General features: G+C 39.4%; 1 protein-coding gene across 7 annotated transcripts in view; it reads left to right on the top strand.

Annotated features, from left to right (window-relative positions):
- The window catches only part of ARID5B (AT-rich interaction domain 5B), a 119,667-nt gene that overhangs the window by 68,565 nt on the left and 23,261 nt on the right, over positions 1-27,841 (top strand). For 5 of the 7 annotated variants that reach the window (XM_005520426.3, XM_014250420.2, XM_088059801.1 and 2 more), the window contains 3 exons: positions 12,746-12,858; positions 18,717-18,921; positions 21,240-21,292. In XM_005520426.3, the coding sequence (XP_005520483.1) occupies positions 12,746-12,858; positions 18,717-18,921; positions 21,240-21,292 (371 nt within the window). Of the gene's footprint in view, positions 1-11,141; positions 11,236-12,745; positions 12,859-18,716; positions 18,922-21,239; positions 21,293-27,841 lie in introns of those variants that run through there. The other 2 variants (XM_014250424.2, XM_088059802.1) reach the window with 2 other exon arrangements.

Below are 27,841 nucleotides of genomic sequence, written 5' to 3'. Positions count from 1 at the left end.
GGACTAGAAAGTATAATTACTGTGCTTGTGAACTGTGCTGTGAAAGTGAGAGCAAGAGATATGGAAAGTGCTGTTCAGGCAGTAGAGAAAGGTGGAGCCCTACAAATAACTGCTTATGCAAATCAAATAATTTGTTTTCTGAAATGTTCATTTTGCCTTTTCCCTGATTATATTTTCTGAATTGCCATATGTACTTCTTGTGATATTTCAATCTTGTCAAATTAAGAAGAGAATGCCTTATAATTAGGATATATACCAAATTAAATATTTTTTATAATTTTTACTGTGTAATCAGTCAATAATATTACAGGTGGCTTATAAGTTTAAAAAAATAAAAGTCTAAACTGTTTTTGTAACCTTACAACCATAAAAGGTATTTGTTTGGGGAGAAGGCATTGAGAAAGAAGAAAGTTTTTAAATTACACAATTACAGTTTAAAAACCAGAGCAGGCAACATCATGTGTTTCTGAAAAGGACACTGTTTAATTTTATAGTAACAGTATTTTAAGAATGCTGACAGTACACAGGAAGGCAGTGAATAATTCTTATTGCAAAACCTTGATGGTTTGCTGTTTCCACAATGTTAAAACTTAGTCAGGCCTGGATTTCTCTACAGAAGAACAGGACATTTGGGGCCAGGGGGGAGGGGAAGGCCAGTTGAAGCAGTAGTAATATATCATAGCAGCATTCAAATAAAATAGAGGTTTGGCATCCTTACTTAGAATAGACTGGAAAATGCATTTGTTTTCATGTACCTTTTTTTTTCATGATGTGCCTGACTGAATTGTTTTAATACTGGTGTTATTTACATTTCAGGGATGGGCCTCTATTATGCAGGAAATTGTCCAAACCCTTACAGCTGTATTTTAAATTCAATTTTTTTTTTTTTTTATTAAGTGATTGTGCAGACCTAATTTAGTAATCTATTATTAAATCTATAGTTTCAGGCTGTATAAAGTCTTTATATAGAATGAAAATGGGCACATATGAAGATCTAGGCTGTATATACACCTGGTTCTGTATATTAAATCTTTCACATATGTTGTCCATTTTCAGAAACAAATAAACTGCTGCTTTTGAAAACTCAGTTTCTCTTCCATATTAGGGAATTCTGCAGACACCCTATGTTCCTTAGCTTCAGTATAATGCTAAATCTGTTTGTACATGAGTCTATTTTTAGTTATGAATGAACTTTATGGAGTGCAGCACACAGAGTGATTTCAGAGATTCTCACTCATAAAACCCATGTGTCATGCGCCTCAATTACAGCTGTAAACATCATGCAAGCTCTGAGTTCCCTGGGCCCAAGCCTTGAAATTTCCAGGGGGAAAAAGCATCCCCATCCCCCCTCGCCCTTTTGTGTAAAATATTAGGCAAATAGTAAATCTGCCAGCGTGAAATCAGGTTAAATTGTGTGACCTTGGCTGTGGCAGGCGGGCTGCCTGACGTAGCAGCAGGGGGACACTAGAGGGCAACTGAGAGTTTTCTTTAAACCAGCCGAGCCTGGAGTTGGTTTTAATATCAACTGTTTAAACTCAGTGAGGATTTATTTTCCCTGCAGATTTCACATAAGTAACCTTGGAGTTTCCATTGACAGAAAATAATAATCTTACTGAAGTTCTGCGGGGGTAAAATGCAGTGGGAGCGAGTCCGGAGCCTGCTTTTGCCCAAATAAGGCTTTTTTTGCAGACCCCATGGTTAGATAATGATCAACTGACAGTCGGTCATGAGTTAATAATGCTGGATGCTGAAATATGCATACCATGTGGTATACAACAGTTCTGCGGGGAGAGACAAACACAGCTATAATTAGATATCTGAAACACAAGGAAGTGTGTAAATTGTTTAATAGTCTTCCACTTAATTCACTCAGATAATTTCCTAAGAACCAGTATTGACTACAGAAGAATATTGCACAACTGACTGCATATTTAGTTTAAACCCTGCCCTGCTCAGATAAATTTATGGATACAGCTCAGTTTTATTTGGATTTTTCTGAGTGCTAGAGAATTGATGGGGCCAAAATGCAGTGATGGGTTCAATTTTGTTTGTGTTGATGTTTAGAATGATTACACTGAGTCCATGGGGCTTGCACTCATTTAAACTGGGCACACAAGCTTACAATCAGGACTTTAAAGCCACCATTTTTGGGGTGTTTGGGACTTACGCAGATTCCCTAGCTGCTCATACAAAAACTGGCAAAATTGCCAGAGTTCCAATTCCATGTTTTTCTGGTGAAAAATTGTAGATCTCTTCCTTTGTTCAGCAGTGCTGGGCAGCATCCCCTCTGCACCTCAGCAATAGCATCCATGTCAGGTGTGTGCAGATCTTCCAGGGTGCCAAGGCTTTATTCCCAAGATGTCTGCAGAAGAATTGTCTCTGAACCCTTTGTTGACTCTGTGTGCTGTGGTGGGGGGGCCTGGCAAGCCAAGTGGTGCTAGCAAAGTTAGTGATGACACAGAGATGTGAATGGGTGCTGGGCTTATGCTGTGGCTGCTGGTTCTGCCTCTACCTAATGCCTTGTGGGGGCAGCTGAGTGTAGGCATCAAAGGGGAGAGCTTACCCTGTAGATTCTGCTTGTCACTTTGCTATGTATCTTCACTAATATCTTCATGAAGATTGATTATGCCTAAAAAATTTTGATTACTTTGCAGTGCAATGACCAAGTGTGAAGGAAAAAAAAAGGAAAGGAAATTACAATATTCTTCCACCAAAAAAATAATCTTATATAATCAGTTACAAATCAGAAATGCAAGAGATTATTTAAATAATATATTTGTCATTTTCACATTATGCACACCTTGATGATCATTGCTTCCTACCTGACATTGTCATTCCTGAAAGCAAGGTCTTGGAAACTGTCCATTTTATCCTTCTGGGATGAATTTGTGCCTGTTTATAATCATGCACAGTGTCCATCAGTCAGTCCATCATATCCATCTATCTACGTGAATACAACTGGTTATGTATCTGTTGTATTTCTGAGGTATGTAGGTCATGTCTCCATTGGGTACTGCTGACTCTGCTAGACAGCAATTACACAAGCACTGGCTTTTACTGGAGAGAAAAAGAAACGTTGTTAGCAAAGCTGCCCTAAAATTTGCCTTTTATTTTCTACAGTCCTCTAATGGAAGGTCTTTCTTGAGTGTTCTGATGAGTTTTGATCAGACCAGGCTGACTTGCATGGGTTTGCTGTGCATTTTTACTTCTTGCTGCCCTGTTTGCATTGCTTTTGTCTTGGCTATTACATAGTCTGTTAGAATCTGCTCATTTGCTCACTTTCCTTTCTTTGCTTGCTTTTTTTTTTTTTAACCTAGACTATATTGAGAAGTCAGACCTACACTTCTTGAGCGTTGCTCTGACCCGCCAACAGAAACTAAAGCACCTGTCTACTGGGTGCAGCTTCCCAGGAGGTGACCCTTGGGGATGGAGGACTTTGGGGCTGGAGATTTGACTGCAGATTTCTGAGGGAAAGGGAAGTTTGATGAACCCGTGTCTGATTCTGTGATGCTGCCCAAGCACAGGGTGTTTCATGATGAGATTGGACAATTTCTTCGTTCAGGGCTTGAATGCTTCTTTCACATTAGTGACAGAGAGAGCCATGCTGGCTTGGATGTGTTCAATGCATAACACAGGCTCAGCCTCAAAAATGTGAATAGCCCAAGTTAGGTCATTAGAGGTCTTCGCATGCTCCAAGTCTTTATGAGTTAGGCATGAACTTTGCTGAATCAAGTCTTCAGCTCTTCGTGTTCCTTGTTCTGCATTGCTCAGTACTTCACTGTGTTTGATCCTGTATTCATGCAGTTTTTCACCAGAAGAACCACTGAGTCATCTAATCTGGTATGAACCCCAAGTAGTGGGTCATCAGCCAAAATTGCTGGCAATCTCTTTCATCCAGTTCACCACCTTTTTTCTAAAGGAGAAGGGAAACAGCTGTTTGAGCAAGGACCAGGGCCAGACAGCTGGACGCCTTGTCGTGCAGCCAGCCAGGCTGATGCAGCCGTCTGCAGCGGCCAGGCTCTCCTGGCAGCAGCATGGGCTCAGCCCTTGCCATGCCTGAGGCGGGACACCCAGCTCCAATCTGATATCTCAACCCTCCAGGCCTTCAAATTCATGTGTTGCTTCCTGCACTGTGCATACTAGCTTGTGTCTGGCTCAGGCTTTTCCCAAAGGCCTTGAGAAAGTTGGTTATATGCATGCCTCCATATTCTGGCACTGGATCAGGTATGGGGACTGCAGTGCCTGGGCATGCCTGGTTAAGTTTCCTCACTCCCAAGTAACAGCTTTTTCTCACCTTTGAAGCACTCCTCTTACCTAATAAAGTGACTTCTTAGTCATTTTTGCTCAAACTCAGCACAGCTTGAGTTATTCAGACCTCCCTGAAGGCAGATACCCGTTGGCCACAGCATCTTCCTATCAGTATATGTTGAATTTCCATTGGGGAGTGGCCTATGAATAGTCACCCTTGGCTTGGTCAATGGGACCTGTAATCCCTGTTTGCAGGTTTCATGCTGGAGGAGCATCGTGTTTTCCTGATGTGTTTTCCTTCTGATTACACATTTGTATGAGTCAGTCTTAGCATTGTGCCAGTCCTGGTATCAGTGTGAATGTAACTGTCCGGGGCTTTATGTTTATTTCACTGATGAAAATTTGTAATCCTTACAAGGTTAGGAGCAACCCCTGTGGAATCCCACCAGAAATCTTTTCATTTGGTAGAAATTCTCCTCTGATGCCTACATTTAGCCAGTTCTTAATCCATTCAATATACGCTTGAATAAAATTATGTAGTGCTGTTTAATAATCAAAGTATTATCTAATATTAAATCAGCTGTCTTACTGAATGCAGGTAAGTTCCAGCGTGCAGCGTGCAGTTAGTTTCACTAACTCAGCTTAGAGTTTCAAAGTGTAAATAAGGTGCTTTGTTTTTCTTTTCTGTTGCTTTAAGATCTGTAAATCCAAGTCAATTGACTGGCTTTAATTATATTCTTTTGCAAGCATATCATCTGGCTTCTTTGCAAGTATGGAATAAATATTTACCAAACACCTCTGCCTCTCTGAATCATTAGTAATAATCCTGTCATCTGTAGCCAGTAATAGGCCTACACTGCATTTTTTTTGTTGTTATTATTTTAATTTGCTCTAAGGTCTATTTCAATGTCACATATTTGTCAAGCATAGATTTTCTGAAGTCTTCAGGTTCTCTCTTCAGTTTATTGCACTTCATAATTTCCAACACCTGCATAGATTTTGTCCAGAGGGGAAAAAAAAAATCACCCACCAAAAACTTTTTTCCATTTTTTAAAACCCACATTAGTCAGCAGGCTATAACGAAGTCCAGATCAAGGAAAAGTCTTAACATCCAACTGTGCTGAAATGAGGAAAAAGACTCCAAGCTTCATCCTGAACCTTGTCTCCATCTTCCGTGGAAAAAATAAACATACATTTTTTGGCAAAATTGGCCAACCTGATGTTTGCAGTGCCTCTAAATTTTCTGTTAAAAGTAATGCTAGTCTGAACTGTAATTCATGAAAAAATACTACAATTTTGCTTTCTTCAGAGATTTAGTCAGGAGGGGGGGTCAGAACAACAGTCTGCAGCAAGTTGTGTCTCCACATTAATCCACACAAGGAAGTGTGTGTTTCACTTATTTCCAAATGGAGAATGTTTTCTTTAGAGAGGTAGAAAATTGATTTTCCCCACATGAAGCATGGGATATCTCATGTCCAAAACAAAACTTTCAGAAATGGCTAAACAAGTCCACTCTTTCTCCATGTGGGTTAGAAAGCAGCATGATTCCTTAGTGTTTCCTGCAAGGTTGTTCACTACTGTGCTCTGGAGTTTCCAGGTCAGGCCTGGCATGTTCAGTTATAAAGAAAGGAATAAACAAGTGTTTACATTTAGAAAAAGTCTAGTAAAAATAATTTTCGTATTCAATTTGTTTTATGTCAGCTTAAGCAAGCATGAGGGGTGTGTGTGTGTGTGTATACATGCAGAGAGGCTGTGTGACTTCCACATCTTGTTGAGAGATTGAGTTGTTGGTAGGTGCTCATCATTGACTTCCATAAGTGTACTTAGGATCTTGTTGAGACTTTCCCCAGATTGAATTGATTTAGTTAGTTTCCTAAACACAGGTCTGGGTTTTTTTTTTAGCATAGTCTGATATTTTGCTTTATTTCCCAAGCACTTCAAAGCAACCTTTCAGTGCAATATTAGGTTACTTACAGCTTGCTTCTCTTCATCAGTTCAGTGTGACTGGGCAATAAATACCCCAAGCCCTCATTTCTGGACCCTGCTTCTGGTAAGCAAAAGCTTTTAAATAAACTTTCGGGGTGAAAGGAAGATAAATAAAATATGGAGGCCCAAAGTCAAAATGCAGAAAAGAGAATGAGGGGAAGGAGATAAAGAGATGGTGGTGACGGGGAAATCACGGAAGCAGCTGGGACTCTGCAAAGTATGCAAGATTAACTAAGTTTTGAACAGTTTTTGAGACCATGCTTAAATACAGCAGTATGCTTTTCTTAACTTTTAGATATTGCAGAATGCTGGAAGCCCCCTAGAGGGGTAAGTGTTTAAGCCATTAAACCGGTTAACTTCCTATTCATTACATTTTAAAAGATGCAACGTGTAACCATGCTTTTTAGCCAAGAGCTAACTTTTTCCAGGCTGCATTAGGGATATCCTCAGCAACCAGCTATTTGCTACTTGCTAGCAGGCATGGTCAGTTCATGGATTTTATGGAGATCTGGGGCCATTCTTCTCACCTTGATTTTGATGGCCAGGCACCTCCAGCTTCTGTTTGGCACCTGAATCATGAATATCTCTGGCTTCTGACACATCTTGCCATTTCCACCTGCCTCAGAGGGGAGATCTCCTAATCTGTTCTGTATGTACCGACGGTTTTGCAGCCTAGGGCCAAGGATTTTGGTATCACAGCTTTTGTGCATGTGTGTGAAAACCAAAAGACACGTGAAGGACTGGCACAGTGCAGAAGGATTCTGTGAGGGGACACTGTGCAAGGTGTCCTTCAGGGAAGACTGGCTGTAGGTGCATTTGGTAGCTGTGCTGCCACTGCCTCATGTCTCTTCTGAATCCAGCACTGTTCATCCCTGTTTATTCACTTCTTGCAGCATCCGCTGCTCCTCCTGAAGCCTGGTTTGTGATTATCTCCCTCTAGTACACTCTTAGCTCTACATTTAGAACTCACCTGACTCTGTGAGCCCACCCTAAATGTAGGCCTTCTACTGGCCCTTCTTTGTTGATGGCCATGGAGACTTTTAGCAGTTTAGTTGATGGGGGTTTTTTTAATTGATTTTTTGCATTTGGCAAATATGCTGTTGTTCTTCCTTCATCTTTCCACAGAAACATGGTCACAGAAGACAGCAGGCAGCCAGAAGAATCTGGTTGGCAGTATAAGTTTTAAGTCCATTAGCTGAATACATTGCTCAGCAAAATATGGCAATGGCCTTCTTTTTTCTTTTTTCTTTTTTTATGTTTTCTTTTTTCTTTCTTTTTTTTCTTTCTTTTTTCTTTCTTTTTTTTTTTTTTCTTTTTTCTCCTTTTTTTGAAGTGTTTCTGAGAAACTGGAATATCAGCAAGCCAGAATCAAAAGTCATATCAGGAAATAGTTACACAGGTCAGAGAGGCCTAGAAAGGCAAGAACTTTGATCACAGGCATTACAATTCCTTAGATGTGCTCTAGAGTGAGAAATGTGGAGCAAGCAATTAAAAGATACATGTTTTAGGCATGAGTACAGTACTTGTTTACTTGCATGGTTTGCTGAGCAGCCAGTAAGGTCCAAGGTTATTTTGGGCTCAACATGAGTAAGTGATCCAGGTATGACAAATGAAGTAATGCATTCCAGGCACATTAAAAACTCTTGGCTACACCACTGATTTTGACAAAGTGCCAACATAGCTTGACCTCAGCTCTGTGAAGGCTACTATTATTTTTTTAACACCCTCCCTACAACAACAAATCTTTTGCATCAGCCAAAATCTGTGAATCTAGAGAACAGTGTTATTGGGAGGGCTGAACTCACTGGACTTCCAGTGATAATCAGACTCATAAAAAAGAGGCAATTTTACAGTAAGTGACCTGCTAAATTCAGGTACCCCAAAACCACAGCCATTATTTCTTGACTTATGTCCCTAGAAGTGGTCATGTGTACACAGTACATGGCACTATCGGCATGGATGTAGCTCAGGTGAGGCTGACCTGATAACAGGAAGATGGTAAGCCCTGTGATCACTTTCCCATCCTGGACACATAGGAAAAGAAGGTGCCAGGTGGATGTGCTGTCTTGTTGTGGCAGCCTGTTTTTCCATTGTAAGTAGTATTACTGGTCATGGTTGACTTTGGCAGCTCCCACTTTTGGATACTTCTCTTTTCCCTGCATAGAACTTGCCTTTTTTGGGGTAAAACCAGAGCTGGCAGTGAGGCTTGGAAATGTTCCTTTTTCTCATGTCCTGCTGAGAAAGCAGTGTCTGTGAAAGTTGAACAACTGAAGGTGGTAATGACTGGAGAACAGTAGCCACAACCTTACAAATTTTCTGAGTAGGTGAGCAGAGTAGCTGCCCTCTCCCTCTCCTTCTAACCTGCCCCAATCACGTACAATATCCTGATGTTTGACTGGTGAGAGTGCTGGAGGGGAAGATGTAATTTTTGAGCAGTGATGCTGTTTCTTGGCTTTTTGAACAGAAAGAACTTTTTCTTGGCTTTTTGAACAGAAAGAACCTTTGAGGAAGCAGCTAGCTATCCTGAGCAGCATTAGCCTGGAGCACCTCTCTTTTCTGGGTGGTTCTCTTGGTGGGTCAGAGCCTACTACTGAGCTTATTGGTGATTCCTGGTCTTTATTTCTCTGCATGGATGCCTTTGAATTGTCCTTGTTTGATTACTGTAGTTCGTAGGAAGCTTTTGCAAGAACAGTCTTTGGAGACATCCTCTTATTGGGATATTTTTAGACAGCAAAGATTTGCCAGTCTACATCTTCAGATAATCTAGCTCATGCTATGCATGACACAGGCTTTGCATTTAACCTCTCAGGTGTAACAGTTTGGAGGCAAGTTGTAGGACGTTTGGCAGTACAAAGCACAGCCACAATCTGGGGACTCCTCCAGGCTCAAGGAGTGTTTGCTCATACTGTGTGTGTTCTGCTGCTGTGTTTTACCTCTCCATACCTGAAAGGTTTGCTAGGAGGCAGCAGGTAAAAGGAGTGGGAGAACACCACATGTTAGCAAACAGCAGTCACATCATCAATTACACAGGAAGGAAAGTATTTTTAACTGGTACTGTGTTCTCTCTCATACTCCTGTTACAGGCACTCACACTGAAGAGGTGGCAAACGATGCAAACTTTTTTCTGTATTTATTTTTTACTTCAATTTTCTTTCTTTGCTTATGCTCTCACCTTCTAGGAATATGCAGGTTATCAAGTCTTACTGCCACAAGTGCTTTCAGAAATTAATTTGAAAGCCGTATGCACAAGCACATGAACAAAGTGAATAATTTTGGATATTCTTAGGTAGTCAGCTAGAAGTCCTTCTCCACTAGAAAACAGAAAAAAATCCATAGGATACTCACTTAGCTGTCCAGTGCGTACTGAACATCCAACGTCATCAGGAAAACTGAATGTGAATAAGCCACAAAATGTGTAAAATTGCTTTTAAATAATTATATTGAATTACATTACATTGAATGCAGTTCAATAATTATTGAATTACAAATTAAATAACAAATTCAAGACATTTACAGTGTGCTCATGAACATGTCAAGAAATTAAAAAAAGATTGACAAAATTGAAACATGAATGTGACTTTCTTCAGTCAAATTCTTTCTTTAGTCCTATATATTTCCTCGCTCACATGATCAAAACTAATGTCACTGAAATTTATTTATTTATAGTATTATATTATATTTATATATACATATTATATATATTATATTATGTTAATTTATTTATATTTATTTTATTATTTATTTATTTATTTATAATGGTTTATTTATATATTTATTTATAATGGTTTAGGGAGCAAATATTACTGGCTTTGTTTCAAGTGTGACTGGAACTACATCAAATATTTTCTTTTACAGAGTAGATATTAGATGCCAGGACCTTATCTTCTGATAATAATTCCTATTGCTGTTTTCTTGTTAATTGTGTGTCAGATCTGGAGTGGCTTTAGGTGATTTAAAATTGTACCATGGGACATGTGGAATGGTCCTTGTGTGTGCTGCAGACAGACCTTCCCTACTGCAGCTCCTGAGCCACAGGGAGAATGCAAATACCCCATTTCATAGTGGGTTTGTGCCAGTTTTGCCATGGCAATTCAATTCAATTCAAATTCAATTCAAACAGTGTTTATATGCAAGCTCAATATACCTGGAATTTAGGAGAAAATGCCTTCTTGCTTTTAAAGCTTTTAGCAAAACATTAGCAGTGCTTTATAGTCTGATGCAAAGTACAGTGGCAAAACTCAGGAGAACAAGTGTGTTTGAAAAACACTGAGCCTTGAACTAGTTCCTGTATTTGTTAAAAAGGAGGGAGGGAGGGAGGGAGGGAGGGAGGGAGGGAGGGAGGGAGGGAGGGAGGGAGGGAGGGAGGGAGGGAGGGAGGGAGGGAGGGAGGGAGGGAGGGAGGGAGGGAGGGAGGGAGGGAGGGAGGGAGGGAGGGAGGGAGAAATCGCATGCTGATATACTTGATGGTAACTCACCCACATGCCTCTTTGGCCATTGGCTGGGTCAGGTCTGGGGATCCTTTCATTCAAAGGTTAATCTTTTAGCATGTGTGCCAGAGTAGTAAATTGAGGGAACACTTCTATTTCCTTCAGTACCTTTTTAAAGAACCTAGCGACTGCTGAGGCAGACCATGGTTAAGGATCTGTCCATCCCATCCAGGTCATGTGCCAAAAAATCCCTGTGTGCATCAGGAAGACATCAAAGGTTGAGCTTTATAAATAAGGCAGGGCAGCATGGCCAGAGCTGGCAGTCTGGCAGCCTGCACTAGAGTCCTCGGAGCTCATCCCACACTCCCGCAGAGTCGCTCATCTCTGTTTATATGAGTAATGGTGCAGCTGGGGGAGGGGATTTGTAAGCACGGAGAAAACACTCTTGGTGTTCATTTTGTGTAAGACTGACATCCACACAAGTTGAGACTCCCAGCGATGTAGTGTGCAGTCACATGCTGTAGCATTCATGAGTACAGATATAAATCAGGCAGATGTTTGTCGACTGGAATGGGTAATAATTTCTTTCTCTCTTTGTTTGATTTTGCATGTTAGCCTCAAATGACAATTTCAGAATTGCTTTCTGCAGTACTTTTCAATAAGCAGAATGTGCTTCACTGGAGATAGATGGAGATATTTCTGTAGGGAGATAGATGTATTTTTAGATAGACACAAATATGGACTTACTCCCATATGCGCATGCATATATATATATACACATACAGATTTTTTTTTATATTTTTTTACCTTACACCAGTATTGGGGGAAGAAAAAGGATCTGACTTTTTATTTTAAACCCAAAGCTTTTCTTTTTCTCTGAACAGACCAAATATGACAGTGTTACTCAAACTATAAAATCAAATTAGCACCATTTATTGTGTTAGCAAACTAATTAAAATGTAAAATGTCCTGAAACCACTGGTTTACTGTGTGACAAATGTAAGATTAGAAACAATTAGAAGACTCTCAAGAGGTTTGTGATGTTTAGGTTTCTGACATTGTTCTAATCATCCCTTTAAGTAATGAAAACAATGGTTACCTAAAAATGGAAGGTTTAAGGGAAATTATCTTATTCAGTACAGTCATTAGTTAATGATTGTTTATAATTTTAAATGTTGCCATAGTAGTCAGAGGCTGACTTTTTAAATCTGAAAGCAGAGGGGACATGTAATAATGAGCAAGCATCTGCTTCATCTATTATTTCTATATATGATAATAATTTATGTTGTAATAGCACTATTGAAAGATGAGCGTGGCATTTTCTATGATGATCCATATCCCATCCCTCATATGGCTCAGCACAGTTGGGATTTAGTCACTGTGTTATTTCAGAGCTGTTTTATCTTAAGAATTGGACAAAACTGAAAGTGAGTCACGTTAATTTGTATGTGTGATATGTAACCCTTATGAAAGAATCAATCACTTATTTCAGTACTTGTCAACTTCCAGAACTATTTGTTAAGGGTTTTTTTTTGATCCATTTCAGGACTCAGGGTAATTTTTTTTATTTTTTTTCTTAAACTTTTTTAGAAAAAACTTTGACAAGAATGACAAGATATAGAAACATTTCTTGGAACTGTGAGGAATTTCAGTATTTCAGAGCATTTCAAATGCCAGATGTCTCCCAAAGTTGAAAATAGCAGTTAGTACTCTGGCTTGAAGATTAGAAATAAAGACAGCAGGGTGATTAATGCAAAATTGCCTATTAATATTAAATTTTGTTCTTTTTTGTACCAGGGAGAAATATTTGTGCTTTCTCTCCAAGTCCTTGGGAGACCAGTGTTTGACTTCATATTAATTAGTTATGTGAAAGTAGAATAGATTAGCCCTGGGGAATATTCTATAGAAATGTATAGTGTGTCAAGATGTAACCCATAGAGGACAGGAAGCTCATAATAAGCATTTGCTGTAGACAGATGTATACATTTCTGTGACTGACTGTAGTGGAATTATTTATTATGCTTTTGGCTGTTAAGAATCCAGTATAAGACAATGTACTCAAAGTATTCTCCATTAATTTTCAGCGCCAAATCTTAAAGGCAGACCACGCAAAAAGAAGCCATGCCCACAGAGAAGAGATTCATTAAATGGCATTAAGGATTCCAACAATAATTCTGAAAGCAAAGCTGTTGCCAAGGTAAATTACTTAATAATACTCTTTTCGGCACTCTTCTTTTTTAGGTACAACCCTGCCTTTGTTTCCTAGCATGCAGTTTCACATTTAGAGTGTAATTTATTTTCTTGGGAAGATAAACGTAATTTTTTTCAACAGTTTTATTTTTTCACTTTAAATCATGCCTGTTTTCAAAGTTACTAGCAATTATAATCACCTAACAACCTAACGCTATCAGCTTGTTGGTAACTGGTAGTGCTTAAGCTTTCTTGGCATCTAGTGTTAGTTTTCACATTCTGTGACACACAAACATAGTGTGTGACAGTATCTTTGAATTAAAAATAAACCTGGGAGCAGCTCACCCTGTTACAATGTACCTCTAAATATAAGTTTGAAGACAGACTATGAAACAAGAGCTGCCTCAGTAATGGTTTCTAAGAAGCAAACACCCAAGGACATTATCCTAATGTTAAGATGTCGTCATTTTTAAATTGGAAAAAAAAATAAATAAAGACAGAAACTCAGAATGAAAGCTTAAAAAAAAATCTGGGCTGTTTCTTTAATACTTACTGCTGAGCTGCATGTTCTACAGTTTGCTAAATAGTGCATGCTTTTACACAATCTTCCGTATGTGCTGCAGTGCTTAACCCATAATGCAAGTAAAAATTTGATTAGTGTTTATAGATTTAATCTTTAAGGTATTTATGGGTTTGTATCTTTTCCTTAGAATATTTTTAAACTGAGTTTCTGTAGTGTAAATTGCATCTTATTTTCTATGTTGTCTGAGTGATTTTAGACAGGAATTTGGTTTTCTCTTAAAAAAAAGAGCATCACAAATGGCTCCTTTCAAGATGATTTAATTAGAAACTCTAAGATGGAAAGATGGAAAATTACTTAGAGTAATAGTTTATTTTTATCTGAGACAGAACTTTGTTGCTGATACTTTTAAACTAAACAGCTAAAGAGATTTGCATATACTGAATTTTTACACCAACTCCTTCCAAATCTATTGTTTCAGTAAATTAGATGGACACTTCCATTGTTGTAACCATCTCTTTAGGAAATACTGTGAATCTATAGATCCATTTGCGTTGGTATTGTTGTACACAGTGAATGTCCTGGAAGATTAGGAGGTTAAAGAGGTCAAGTGTTGTACTCTCAGTTTCTCATGGAACAGCAAATTAAATTCCACCTCCTCCTCCTCCCTAGAAATTCAGTTAAAATTGTGCCTTCTGTTGATGACGATAAAAGAGGCTGAAGTTCATGATGAAACTCTACCCTTAAGTCCTTGTTTCTCTTCTTTTTATGCCCTATTGCGCTCAGTTGGAGTCTGTACTATCATATTAGATAGGCATGGTAAGAGGTGATGGAGCCTGGTGTGTTGAGTTGCAGGGTCCTGCAAGATACTATAGAGTTTGCCTGAATGTTTTCTCTGTGAAAGAATGTGCAAAATCATTGTGTGAAAATGTCTCAATTTGCCTGAATTCGCCCTTTCCCCAAGCCATTTTTCGTGTCAAAATATTGCCAGTGCACTGAGACGTGGACCATATTGTTAAAGCACCCCAGACTGTACCACGAGTAGTTCTGCTGCTTCAGCACCTGATATATACGTATTAGATAATTCAAAACAACAGTAACACTTCATACAAAATTATTTATCCTCTCTGTTTATATTTGGGTTCACACTACTAGTCAGATGGGAGGATATTTCAGATAAGAAGTAATTCTACCTATTTATCTAGTCATACTGTGCTCATCATTGTGCAGATATTAATAGCATTAATTATCTTGGCCAGCTTAATTTCATTATAAATAATAGACATGCTCATGATATAATGTCCTTGCGTGTAGTCACACTGATTTCACTGTGGCTGTTCACATCAATCTATGTCTCAGTGCTGTGGATACACTTCCATGAGAGGAGGACATTGCATCAAACCCTCTATAGCAGATGTACTGCACTTTGTACAGACCTTGCCTGTGTGTTAATGGGGAGGGAGGAGAAGGGTATTTGGGGAAGGGGAGAAATAGAGATCCATCTACCGTCTTCTCATTGCTGGGAATTGTTTGGATCTGGTTATCTGAAGTTCCATGTTGGAGTTCACGATTGGCTATCCTCTTGAGTGCTCCATGTCCAACTGATGCTGACAGCGAGTCCATGGAGAGGAGGGTTGAACACTGCTTGTGTAAACAGGATGAATCCACTTATGTCAGATGCTGAAGCGTTTAGCATTCCTCCTGCCCATATTCTTGTCCCAGACAGAATCCCTTCTGACCAGAAATTGTGCTGCTTGCATTCTCAAATCATGACACTCAGTGTCTGGCAGCAGCCTCATTTCTCAATGGTGGGGTGATGACTCTGATGGAGTTGCAGAAGGTGTATGGTTTGAGTTGGGAAACAGCAAGAGGGTTATTCCAAAGGCTGTGTTTTTGAGCTTGTGGAGACCAATGCAAGCTGCATAGTTGTCAGATTTGCTGAATTTTGTGTTCTCAGCTGCCTATGACTAGAAAGCTCAGTTCTTAAAACCTAGTTCTCATCAGGCATGTTTGTTCTTGAGCTATCAGCAGATCGTTTTGAGGGTTCCACACTTACCTGACAAGAAAAAGTGTCTGGTTGAGTAGGAACAGCTCTGGGTCAATTCCGGTATAGGTAGCTTGTTAAAAATAGAGTGATAGCATCACAGACAATGTGGTGGACCTGCAGGTGCTGCCAGGAAAAATGGGTCTTTTGTCTGCCACTTGTTGCTTTTGTTGTCTTGATCTCTTTGGTAGTCACTGCATCAATTTTAGTGCCTCCTGGGGAAGATCCCAGGGGGGAGTTCCCTCCATGGCTGGGAAGGTAATACAAGGCCATCTACTCCAGCAGGATCAGCTCTCCTGGATATATCAAGCTCTTCTCTCAAAACACTCCTAGGACTGTGGAGGCTGTCATATTTGATGTATCATCAGTGCTGGACAGGCTTTTGGGACTTGCAGGCTCCGGCAGGTGACCCTCATTGTACCTGCTTCACCTTCCCAGAGAGTGATTCCAATTCAAAGTGTGTTCTAATGCTTTTTAAAACTGTCTGATCTGACCATTTTGAGGAACTGAAATGATTAACTTGTTAAATACAGAAATTGTCCCCAAATGAATCTATTAATTACATCTTCTAGTACAAATGCTGAAGTAAACCTCTCACTTCATTTGTACAGCAAGATCTGAGAAATTAGTTTAAAAGTTGCAGGATATGCTTTTCCTGTGGCCACAGGTGGCCTGGCATGGTCTCAGACCTGGAGATTTATTCCCAGTGTGTCAGCCATTATCTGATGGAAACTGTAAAATGCAGGTCTGTTGTGGTCTGTGTTGTGTGTGACCTTTGGCAGGAGAAGACAAACACACGGCTGTACCCATGAGTATTTACTGGCCATTTTGTCACGGATCATCCACCTCTGATGGAACACACAGCTGGAGACAGTCATGTTCCAGAGCCCATCTCATTGCACCCCCATCTTATCCAACTTAATCCAGCTGTGGCACTGGGTTTGTGTTTTGAAAGAGGACGACAGTTGGTGGTGCTTGGAGCAAATCTGGCATCGTTCTCCCAATTCTCATCGATCTCTCATGATTTTTATATGTTTATGCTGGATTTACACTTGTGTTACCCAGAATGGCATTTGGCCCTTTTGGTTCTCATTTGGTTCTCATGACATTCATCCATATTGCCTGTCAGATGGTAGGGAGGTTCCAGAAGTGAGGCTTGGGCCTCAGATGCTGAGCAGATGAAGCATTGTAGCCTTCACCAAAGCTTTGTTCAACCTAATGCTGCTTGGAGTCCACCCATAGCATTTTGACACCTGTGAGTTCCACAGGGGTTTTGACCTTGCTTCTCTGTAGACAAAGAGAAGGAAGGTTGTGTGTACCACAGGTTTTTCCAAATCCTGGTGGCTTTCTTAATATTACATTGTTTCCTTTAGGGTAGTATTCCTTGCTGTTAGCTTGCACAGCCATGAGCTTTGATTTCACTTACAGTTCATGCCCACGTTGTTTTTGCAAACATAGTTCTGAATTGCCTGGTTTGAAAAAGAGAAGTCAAGCAAGTTGGTGACAAAACTGAAAAATTGTTCCTGGGTCCAGTGAATTTGTTTCAAATTTGCAACTCCAATAAAAAATCCTAAAATTATTGCAGTCATGCATTCCTTTTGGGAGTGTTAATCCAGTCTTTGGTGAAGCATTGAAACCTATGACAATGTAATCTAAATTTTGGAAGTTGTTAAATAATTTTTGTGAGATGCCAAAGTAAAAAAAGTCAAGGAATTACAGCTCTGACCTGAAAAGTGGGGAAGTCCAAAGTTCGTTTAATCAGAAAAAAACCCAACCTATTAACTTCTCTGACTTTTGGATGAAACCTGTGATATTTACAAAAGTTTAATCAACAAGCATATGTATCACTAAAATGTAAAGGATGGTGTCTTGTGCTATTGGAAGACAGCATCTCTTTGAACTGTGCAATTGGAGAATATCAAGCAGTACACTGGACATACTTCAGCAGCAAGTGATCAAGAAAAATCCTGCAGGAAATCCACCAGTCCCTGCTGTATTGCTTGGGAGGAGTGAGCCTGTACCCTCCAGTATGGAGTTTTTTCAGCAGCATCAGTTGCCATGGAAAATCATGACCACTTGTCCACTCTGCTTAGGAACTACCATTGCTTTGTCTAGCATTTGTGAAAAACTGTGGAGCAGATCACCTGAACTCAGTACTCTAAGTAAAGTTAATACCTGGAGCAGTATAAAGGTTTTGCTTTCCCTGAGCCTGAAATGCCAGAGTATCTTTTATTAAGATAAAATAACTATATTGTGGTTGTGATCTTTCCAGTGGTTTGTTTGTTGTTTGTTTACAAGCACTTACATAATGCTTTTCATAGCAGTTGCTTCCAAATTTTCAACAAATAACCAGAAAGCACCTGGTTGAGAAGTGACGGTTCTGAAGGAGGGTCTGTGGGTTGCTTGACCAAGAATTCCTGCCTTCCTGCACAGAAGGATAACCTGCTCCCTCTGGGAGCACAAAGGACAAGTCTTGGAAAGCATTGAAGGGACAAAGAGGGCCTGCAGGATATAAGCCAGTATCACTGGGTATTTTTCCCTGTGTATGAATACTGGGGAGAGGTAAAGTGGTTCAAATTTATTGATTTACAGACTGCCACATATCTGCTGGGCAGTCCAATGGGAGACCTGGAGCTCTGGGACTTATGTGCATTGGGGATGCCAGTGTCTACCAGGGAAGTCTCCAGCTACCAGCCTCTCCCTTCTGCTAGATGCATAGGGCTGTGCTTAAGTTTAAGCAGATATTCAAATACACTTGACTTGAGTCCATCCTACAGCAGAACCTCCACTCGTGTGCTGAGGGCTCTGCCTGGATAAAGCTTTCCAAGGTTTGCATCTATTTAGATGGGCCAAAGGAGAGAAAAATGTGTCATTTCGGAGCTGGCTGCTGAACATTCCTGGAAGGGGCTGAGCACCCTCAGCTCCAAGGGTTGTCTACAGGAGTTCACAATGCTCAGTGTCAGTCCTGGAACAAGGGTTATTATTAGACTTGCTAATGGCAAGTGCATGTGAGAGATAGAAGCTGTGACATAGCAATGTATAGTCATAAAAATGCAGATCTGGAGAGCATTACCAGTGAGTTACAATGATTTAAAGATGTGGCTGTTTAAAAATGCTGTGACTAAGATTCAGAACAAGACGTTTAGCTTTATAAATAGCTTCCTTTGTTTCCCGTCAAACACAGTTGTATGGTTTGGCCTTCATTTTTTTCAGCAATCCATTCTGCTAGGAGAGGGTATTTGTTCCTTAAGTGAAAATTAAAGGTTACTCAGATCTGATATAACATCTTTTCTTTTCCCAGGTAAAATGTGAGGCTAAGTCAGCTTTGCCTAAACCCAAGAGTAACAACAGCAACTGTAAGAAAGGCTCAAGTGAGGATAAATCAAAGATTGCCATAGGTGAAGAATGCAGAGCTGATGAGCAGGCTTTCCTTGTGGCTCTTTATAAGTATATGAAAGAAAGGAAAACACCAATTGAACGAATACCCTATTTAGGTTTTAAGCAGAGTAAGTATCTTTTTTCTCACTTTCTTCATGACATTTTAGAATGGTTTGGCTTCTCTGGAGAAAGCAATTGCACACAAAGCCTATTTTAAAGCCTTATGGATGGGGAGGGACCATATTTACACATTTTCCAGTTCAGGTATTTTGCTCTCTTATGCCTAGATTTGCATCTCTTCCTTCTGGGGTAGTTGCTGCTGGATATTTATAGGTTTAAATCCACTGATTATGACTAGAAATAGGCATGTTGAAAACTCTCTAGTTTTCTGTTTTGTAAATCTGCAGTGTCTGTAATGCCTTTCTTCTGAGTTAATAATACAACATATCTTTATTGTGCCCAGATGTTCTTTATGAAAGGACGAATATTAAAGGAAGACATTTAAAGGTAGCCAAGAAAGGCACAAAAGGGATCATATTTTTAAGCCCCAAAATGTGTTTATAGTTAATAAATTACTGACTTTGGATAATAAAACCAGACTGTATCTGCTTAATACAGAATGCAGTCTTTAGAATTGCTTTGGCATGTACAGTTTGTAATGCCACAGTCTGTAAATTAATTGTATATGGAGAAGATACAGTTGAAATTGAAGTTTGCATAAATATTGCAGCACAATGTAGATCTTTCACAGTTTCCAACAAAAGCTGTAAATGGGAGTATTGCTCCTTATCTATAGATTGAATGATATTTTATTTCCTTAAAGGGAAAATGTCATGAATTGAAATATTATTTACTCTAATTTATCTCCTAGATTAAAACCATGTGTTATTTCGATGAAGAATGTCAAACCTGTATGTTTTACATAACAATTTACATACCTAATAGCAATTGGCACTGATTGCAACAGGCCTCCAGCAGCCATTATAAACTTACATAACTCGAAATGATTACAGTGTTTGTCTGAAAACTGGCTGCTTGAAATGGGAGTAAAATTAATGTACTATGAACAGCTTCGTTGCATTATGCATTGATTCAGATTAAATCAAGGCCTAAGCAAAGCTCTTGATAGCTTTGAAGCAGTACAATTTTCAGTGAGGCTTTCAGAACTTTCTGTGTTGGTTGAAGAAGTATTTTTTTTTCTCCCCCACTTCCTCATTTTATTCTGCATTCTGTCAACCATGGAGACAGGGTGGGCTTAAAAGACAAGCTAAAGTATTATTTCTAAAGTTGCCCACTGGGGATAGGGCCTGCTGCTAACATTTAGCTGAAATACATTGAAACTTCTCTGACATTCATTATGAAGTAGAGACCTGATCTGGCAAATACTTAAATACCAAGAGCAAGTGTGCTGAGAAGACCAAAAGTGTTTGCAGGATGGGGCTCTGTATTCATCCAGCAAGGCTTGTGCAAACATTGCCAATATAAATAGGTTGTTGGGAAGAGGCAGTACATACAGTATAGCAGAACATCCCTCCGTGGAGAAGGAGATCCTGTTCACCATGCTCCACAGCAGTACTGCTGACCTCAAATATTCTGTGGGGAATCACTATTGGTGGAATTGTGCATACACCTTTGATAGGACTGACATGGATTTTTCTTCTAATAATTAAATGAGATAAAATAAAAATTAAAATAAAAGAAATAAAATAAAAAATACATCAGCAAGCAGTGGCCCCATGGGACAGGGGGCTGGGATGAAAAGCACGTGAAAGGAGAGAAGTTCTGCAGGAAATAACAACTCCCTCCCAGTACATTTTTTCAATTGAGTTGCCTCTGTGCCTCTGATCCCACAGCCACGGGCAAGGTACAACCAGCCACAGCATAATTACTCCAGTAGTGCTCATTCGTGCTCCATCTGGGTTCATTCATGCAGGGCCCACTAGAACACAGCTTATTGTTCATTGATTATGGAGCCCATTATCTGAGCTGCAGTAAATATTGGATATTGTCTAATTGATAGGTCTGCTCTATAAGCCAGTGTGTGGGTCTTGCTTTCTTGCTAATGAAGCTGGTATTAAACAAATAATTAAAAGTAACATTCTTCCCAGTAAGTAGTTTTTATTATCAAAGTTATAGAAACATGCTACTGTGTCTCTTATCAGAAAAATCAGATGAGCCCATTACTTTTGTCTCTGTATTTTTCCAGTCCTGTTAAGGAATCTGTGTGTTCTCTTATATATAATTTAAAAATATATATAGTATGGGCTAATATTTACTCTTCAGATTATGTAAATACCTCTTTGAAAAGTGTTTCACAGGAGCTTTTTCAGGGGCTGTGAGCTTTTTTTTCTCTATTTTTATTTTTTTTAAACTGTTTAATTTACATTTATTTGAAATATGTTGGCTAATGCAATGCTTATCTAAATACTTATTGTCCCTCTAACAGTTAACCTTTGGACTATGTTTCAAGCTGCTCAAAAACTGGGAGGATATGAAACAGTAAGTGTTTAAGTAACTTAAATGAAATAATTGTGCAATCTAACTTTTCCCTGTTAGAAAAAAAAAATGTAAAAGCAAACCATCATTTGCTGCATTTTAGGTTAGCTGTACTCATAGTGGGTTTATTGGGCCGTTTTTGGAAATGGTCCAAATTAGTTCCAGATCTGGCAAAATTGTAAACTTGTCATAAAAACTCCAAGTGGAAAACATATGTAACTCTTCTCTGTCAAGGAAATTAGTTAGGTATGTAATTTTTTCCCATGTTGAGAAAGGGCTATTATTGTCCAACAAGCCAAGATTGCATAAAAGAAATTTCACTTGGCAACATCCCTGACATCTGTTCATGTCTAATATGGGAAATGTATTAAAGGCTTTCAAAAGTAATCAGCATTGTCCATTAAGGAATAGTATGCTGCAGAATCTTCTCTTGTTCCAAGCGTAAAAGATCTTTATTAGATAAGGGTCAGTACCACATAAACAGGAAGTTATCAAAGTAAAAGAGTCTCTGACACTTTTTATCAGCTAACCATATCTAACAAGAGCAGTGTATTTTTAGCTCACAGGAAAATTTGATGGCCATGGATTTTACAGCATATATTTTGAACCAATAAAATATTAGAGCAACAAACTTAGATTAAAATCTTGAAATGAGAAGAGCTGTATTAATACGGCACATCAGTATGACATCTGTAATAAAAAAACAATTGACATAGGAAGATGTCGTCACTGGAAATATTTTCTTCGCCCACAATGATCAGATTAAGTTGTTCAGTTCCTGCCACAGTTGGATGAAAGAAATTACTTTTGCTTTGTTTATGAAGTAATCTGGGACATATCTGTGCTGTAGAGAAATGAGAAGAAGAAATACACTATCAAGAAACTGGAAGTCATTTGAGCCAAAGTGCAAAAGTCAACTGTTTTCCTTCCATACAATAAAGTACATTGCTCTGTATATCAGCAGCCTGAGGTGGTTAGCATGGGTGCACCTGGGATTTTGTGAAACATGAAATCTAACGTTCTTTAAAAAAATATATGCTATATTTGGCTTCTATTGTTGCTCTATCTTTCATTAATCAGCACATACCATGCTTATGTACAGGGGTGTGTGTAGGCGTGCTCATGGGTATGTATGAATGAATAGCTACCATAGATAGATCATTACAGCAATTATGAGCAAACAGTAATTGCTTGAGTTGTAAAGTGCAGTGAAAATGAGGGCTAAAATCTTGAACTTGATCCAGAGCACCAGGAAAGGCCAGGAGGAAGACTGAATGGAGAGCGGTATGTTCAGAGTGCTCAGGAAAGCGAGCAATTTTCACAGTAATGTTTCAGGTTTGCTTGAGGGGAACGAGTACAGAAGCAAGGATGCCAAAGGGGTGGCTTTCTGGAGAGACCTGAGTTTTAGTGCCAGAGGGAGAGAGATGGATTTAGATGAGCTGGAGCAAGTGAGCCTCTGTATGGCAATGTCCCAGTGGCACCTATGTCGCATGAGGCCCATCCTGAGGCACAGCAAGAGTAGGATTGTGAATTTGTGTCAAGGCCCCAGAGCCAGCTTTGAGAAAAATGACAGGATCAGAGGGGAAGGATCACATACATGAAAATGTCAGTCAGTGTAGCTTCAGTCCACACTCGTCTCAAAGCTCCTGTCCTTTTCTCGGTGACAGATGTTCTCTGTTGTATAGGGGCATTTGTCACCTTGAATGAAAATGTCCCAGCAGTGCTTATTTTTCATACGGAGTAAACTAAGCAATTGCTTCCTGTTCAGTAAATGGTAAGGCAAGCACAGCTCACACCCTCTGACATAGCCATGAGCCCAGCATCTGTTGGAGAGTAACTGTGTCTGAAATTATGAGCCTGATCCTGTTTCTATGATCTGAGTGGCGCCTGTGCTCTTTGCAGGCAAGCTGAAGCTGGGAGGACTGTTGTGATGCAATTTAAGTTGTATATGGAACATGAAGTTTCCTGACCTCATTCTCTTCTGTTAACAGTCTCATCCTCTAGTACAGATCTGCCTTTGCATTAAATTCCCTGCGTATTGTATCAATAGCTGTTGCAATATTCTGACCTGTGCACACCCCAGGGTTTATTATTTTATGGCCAGTTAATATGCATTGAGTTTGTCAACTGCATTAGTTTGTATATATTTTATAATGGCAAACATTGCTGAGAAGCTTTTGTGTTTTATTTGTTTCATTTTTCACAAATCAGTGGATGGTAGGGGTGACATGGACCTCAGTTATCAGTTCTAGGATCTTAGGTAGGTCTACTTAGATTCAGAAATTTCAAGTGAGTTCTTTAATTCAGTGTTGTGCAGAATCCACCACCCTCATACACAGTGCCACCATCTATTGATGAGAAGTCGTGGAGTGAAACAGCTTTCTCAAATCTGCCTTGTTTAATACACATTTATCTCTATGGCTCCTTCCATCTGACTTGAGCAAGCCATTACAAGGGCTTCATCATCTTTAACTGGTTTTAAAATTTCACAAGTTTCTGGTTTGTGCATTGAGATAGAAACAGGCCTTTTCTCTTGGAAGTATTGCAAAGAAAATAATATTTAAAAGTAGATGTTTGACTTCAACATGTGACAGCCATTTTTTGAACAGGAAGCAGATAAAGGATTGCTTAAAATGATGTATAGAAACTTAAAGTAGTCAGATGACAATTTTTTTACAAGCATATAAACCTCCCCAGTTAAAGCAGTAGCAAGCTTCGCATACTTTTATTTGGCAAAACAGTTATAGTCTTCCCATTTTTAATTTTATTCACTGCCTTGTCCACTTTGTTCTTATATAGATGTGTTGATGCAGTGTAAAAAACATTATTGAGAAACAAGCATGGATCATGTGCAGTGTTTTTCATCCTCTGCGCAGAAGATTTTGCAATATTTTTGAGTTCAGTCCTGTAAGTTAAGGATCTAAAAGTGACTGAGAACAGACAGGGATTGGATTTGAGGTGCAGAGAACAACTTTCTTAGTCATCTAATTTTCCCCCTGGGGGAATGGATCCAGTGAGGCTTGACGGAGAGCATTACCTTTGCATATGGGATATACATACAGGATATCTAATAGTGTCAAGACATGATTATGTGTCATATTTAAGTGCTCTCCATTTAGAGTACTTACAAGAGTAATTTCTCCTCCATTTGATTACTAATTCTTAGTTAGTTGCCATCTGTAACTGTGCAATACCACACTCCCTTGTACTTGTTGAACATAATACAGGTTTAATATAAACAGCAATCCATAGAAACTGATTTAAGACTTTAACAGATGAAGCTGTCTCTTTGTAGTTGGTAGAATTATATTTCTCTTAAACAAAGATATGTGAGATGAGCATCTTTGTTACTAATAATAGGAGAGTGCATTGGAAAGCACTCTGTATAGCAGACCTTCACAGTATGAATGATTTAAAATGTCCTCAAATCATGGGATGAAATATGGAATGATGCCATGTTGTAGGGGGCTCAGCTGCAGTGGCATTTAACACCTGTTGCCTGGAATTTTCTCAGTCACCCTAAGGTAAGTGAATAAAAGATGCAGAAGTTCATAGATGGGAAACTTCCAGGGCTTACCTAAAGAGTTGTCCTTGGCAAACTATGAAGTAGCATTTTTCCTTTTGAGTCAACATAAAAGGAATGCCTTGGCATGTTGCAGAAGGCTGTGCTGCTGAATGGACTCTACCTGGAGATGTCTTAGAATGATAAAGGATAAAACCAAAATTAGGTGAAGCTTAACCTTCAGTATGTAGCAGCTTAGATTTTGCCAAAGGTCTGTGGAATCCCATTTAGCTGTTGTCTCCTGGAAGCAGCAATTAAGTACTTTAGTTTTTAAAAATTAGTGATTGACACATACATCAGTCCTGTGTCTGGGCAGGCCCAAAGAAACTGGTGTATCAGTGGAATGCAAAGCTAACTGGGTTTGTTTCATACAGAACTAATACCCAGAGCTCTGAAGAGAGCTGTGAACATCAGTACCAAGACCAGAATTAAGTTTGTATTATTAGTTTGTATTACCATGACCCATTATGTTTGCAGCAGGAAATAAGCAAAAAGCCTTTCACAAGGAAGGGAGCTGGGAGCTAGAAATGCAGTGCAGAAGACCTTAAGATTTCTCAAAGCAGAAGAAACCATTAAAAGCATGTTTGTAAACAGTCTTCTGCTTTAATAGATAATGGCTTTTTTTTTTTTTTTCGCTTGACTACCAGTCACTGCATAATACTGCGCTTATAGGAACCAAATCAGATCTTCTCTTACATCCCTGGACAGGCCAGTCTCTTTGCTTAACTCTGATTTCTGGTGGTTGGGAAACATGTCAGAGATCTTCAAAGGTGCTTGCTTCCAGTGGGCCCAGCATAGGATTCAAGGATTTTGAAGATGTAGGTTGGAGCAAATTGCAGGAGGGCTCTGCAACCCAGAAGGCCACTTTAAAACTAAAGCCAGTATTGGAATGTGAAGCTGTCAGAGATGACACTAGCCTGTGAAATTGCCTCAATTAATGGGTGAGTCTGGACCATCCTGCACTTCTAGAAATGTGGCAGGCACTGGGAGTGATATATATGCTATTAGGAGTAAGGAAAAACAAATCAAAAAACTAAAGCAGCAGAGGCCGACATTTTTGGTAGCAACCACAACCATAAGCAAAGCATTGCCAAGCATTATCCTTTCCTGACTCCTTGGGATATTTGGTTACTGAGGCGGCTGGGAAGAACTTGTATGAGAAAGGAAGGCAGTCTTCAGTTTGGATACGGTGAACAGGAACATCCAGCTTGAGCAGTCCTGCCCTGCATGACAAGAGTACAGTTTCCTCAGTGAAGCATTTTGTTCATATTGTTTAAGGATGTAATTAATCAGTTCCTTTAGTCCTTTGAAGTTTATTAAGCATAAAAAATAAACTTTCCAGAGCAGGGAAAAACTCGGCCCCAAGCTTTGTTAGAATAACAATTGTTTCAGGGAATGTCAAATTTAAACTCCCTCTGTGGGAGGGTACAACTCAGTTAATTGCCAAGGAGCTCTGGTCCATTGCAGATGTAGAATTGGATAAAGCTGGGGAAATGTTTGTGAAACTACTATTATTCTAAGCAGCTTAGAAGAAAGAGACACAAAAAATGATCCATGGACTTCAAAGGAATTCACTTTTCCCCTTAGTTATGTTTCCTAGTGTTCCAGCTTGACTTGAGTCAGCTCATGGTAAATGAGACTAGGGTTTTAAAGTTTTCCCTTTGAAAATGGAGACCATGCTTCTTAGTCACATCAGGATGTTTATGAGGGGGACTTACAGTAGTCCTCCTGCTAACTAATCCTTGGCTTTCATTTCAAGTTTCTGCACAGGGTTACTGTTCTTAGCCAAGGCTTCAGGTCCTGGACAGCCTTGCAAGCCCAGCCAGGCTGTGCTTGTCAAAGGACCAGAGCACAGACCCCAGAGCAGCCTCATGCACTTCCATCCCCCCATACATGAGCCTGCCAGAGGTTTGGTTGCAGCCAGTCCTCAAGGGATCTGTGATTTTTTGGGAGCTCCAAGAAGGCTCCGTGTCTGGCCACACCTCTGTCTGTCATGAGGACCGGTGGAATGTGGGAGGCAGGACCAGAGGTAGCTTCCTATCCAGGCATTCTTCCACAGGAGGATACTTGGTCCAACTCTCATTTGACCTTTTGGGTTGCACAAGGCACATCCATTCATATTCTTAGGATGTGATGTTCTTTATGGCTCATTAGGACTCTGGTTATTCAAGTACTTTAGTACTAATAATAGTGTGTGGGTAGCCTGGGGAAGAGAGAGCATAAGAACTGAAACAAAACAGACTTAGGATGAACCTTATCATCAGATGAGTGTTTGATTTGTATTTAAATAATTTGCTTGTGTGGAATTTATCCTTGAATTGCTTGAATCCTTGTGCTGGTAGTCTTTGGGTTTAATAAAAAAGACAGAAAATAAAATTAGTGAATGAAGTCAGTTCATTTAGCTTTATATAAGGTTTAAGATAAAGCACTTTCTTTTTTTTTCTTTCTTTCTTTTTTCCCCAAAGTATCTATAGGTGCAAAGTATACTCAGATGTTAATAGTGAGTTAAAGCTACTGCTGTTTTCTGGAGAACTCTGAAAACGATAAATTTAAAGAAATTGTATCATTATCAAATGATAAGACTCCAGCCAGGCTTTTGGCTTTGAGCAAAACAGAAACACGTCTTACTCTGTAATATTTAATGATGGTAGCTATCTCCTCATTTAGATTAAAATTGCAGGCTTCAGATTGCAAGTTGTAGTATTTGTTCTCTTCTGATTGCTGCCTTTAGCTCCTCAGTAAACACCATTGGCTGCTCTGTGGGTAGCTCCAAAGAAGCCTCCAGGGCTGAATATATTAAAATCCACAGCATTCTGCAGCAAATGACAAAATTCTCCCTAAATTGCCCTCACAGTTTTCTATGGGCCTTTTTTATGAGCTGCAGGCAAACAAGGGTGATCTGTTGTGCTTGTTCTATTCCTGTTTCTCTTCCTGTTTTAAATATAGCAGAATATATAAAATAATGAAGTGGTATTCAGAAACAATCCTTT

This window comes from Pseudopodoces humilis, chromosome 9 (assembly GCF_049639895.1).
Source record: "Pseudopodoces humilis isolate 2021_Gansu_Grassland_sample_001 chromosome 9, ASM4963989v1, whole genome shotgun sequence".
In the NCBI taxonomy this organism is placed as follows: domain Eukaryota; kingdom Metazoa; phylum Chordata; class Aves; order Passeriformes; family Paridae; genus Pseudopodoces; species Pseudopodoces humilis.
This window is presented reverse-complemented; position numbering and strand designations above follow the sequence as displayed.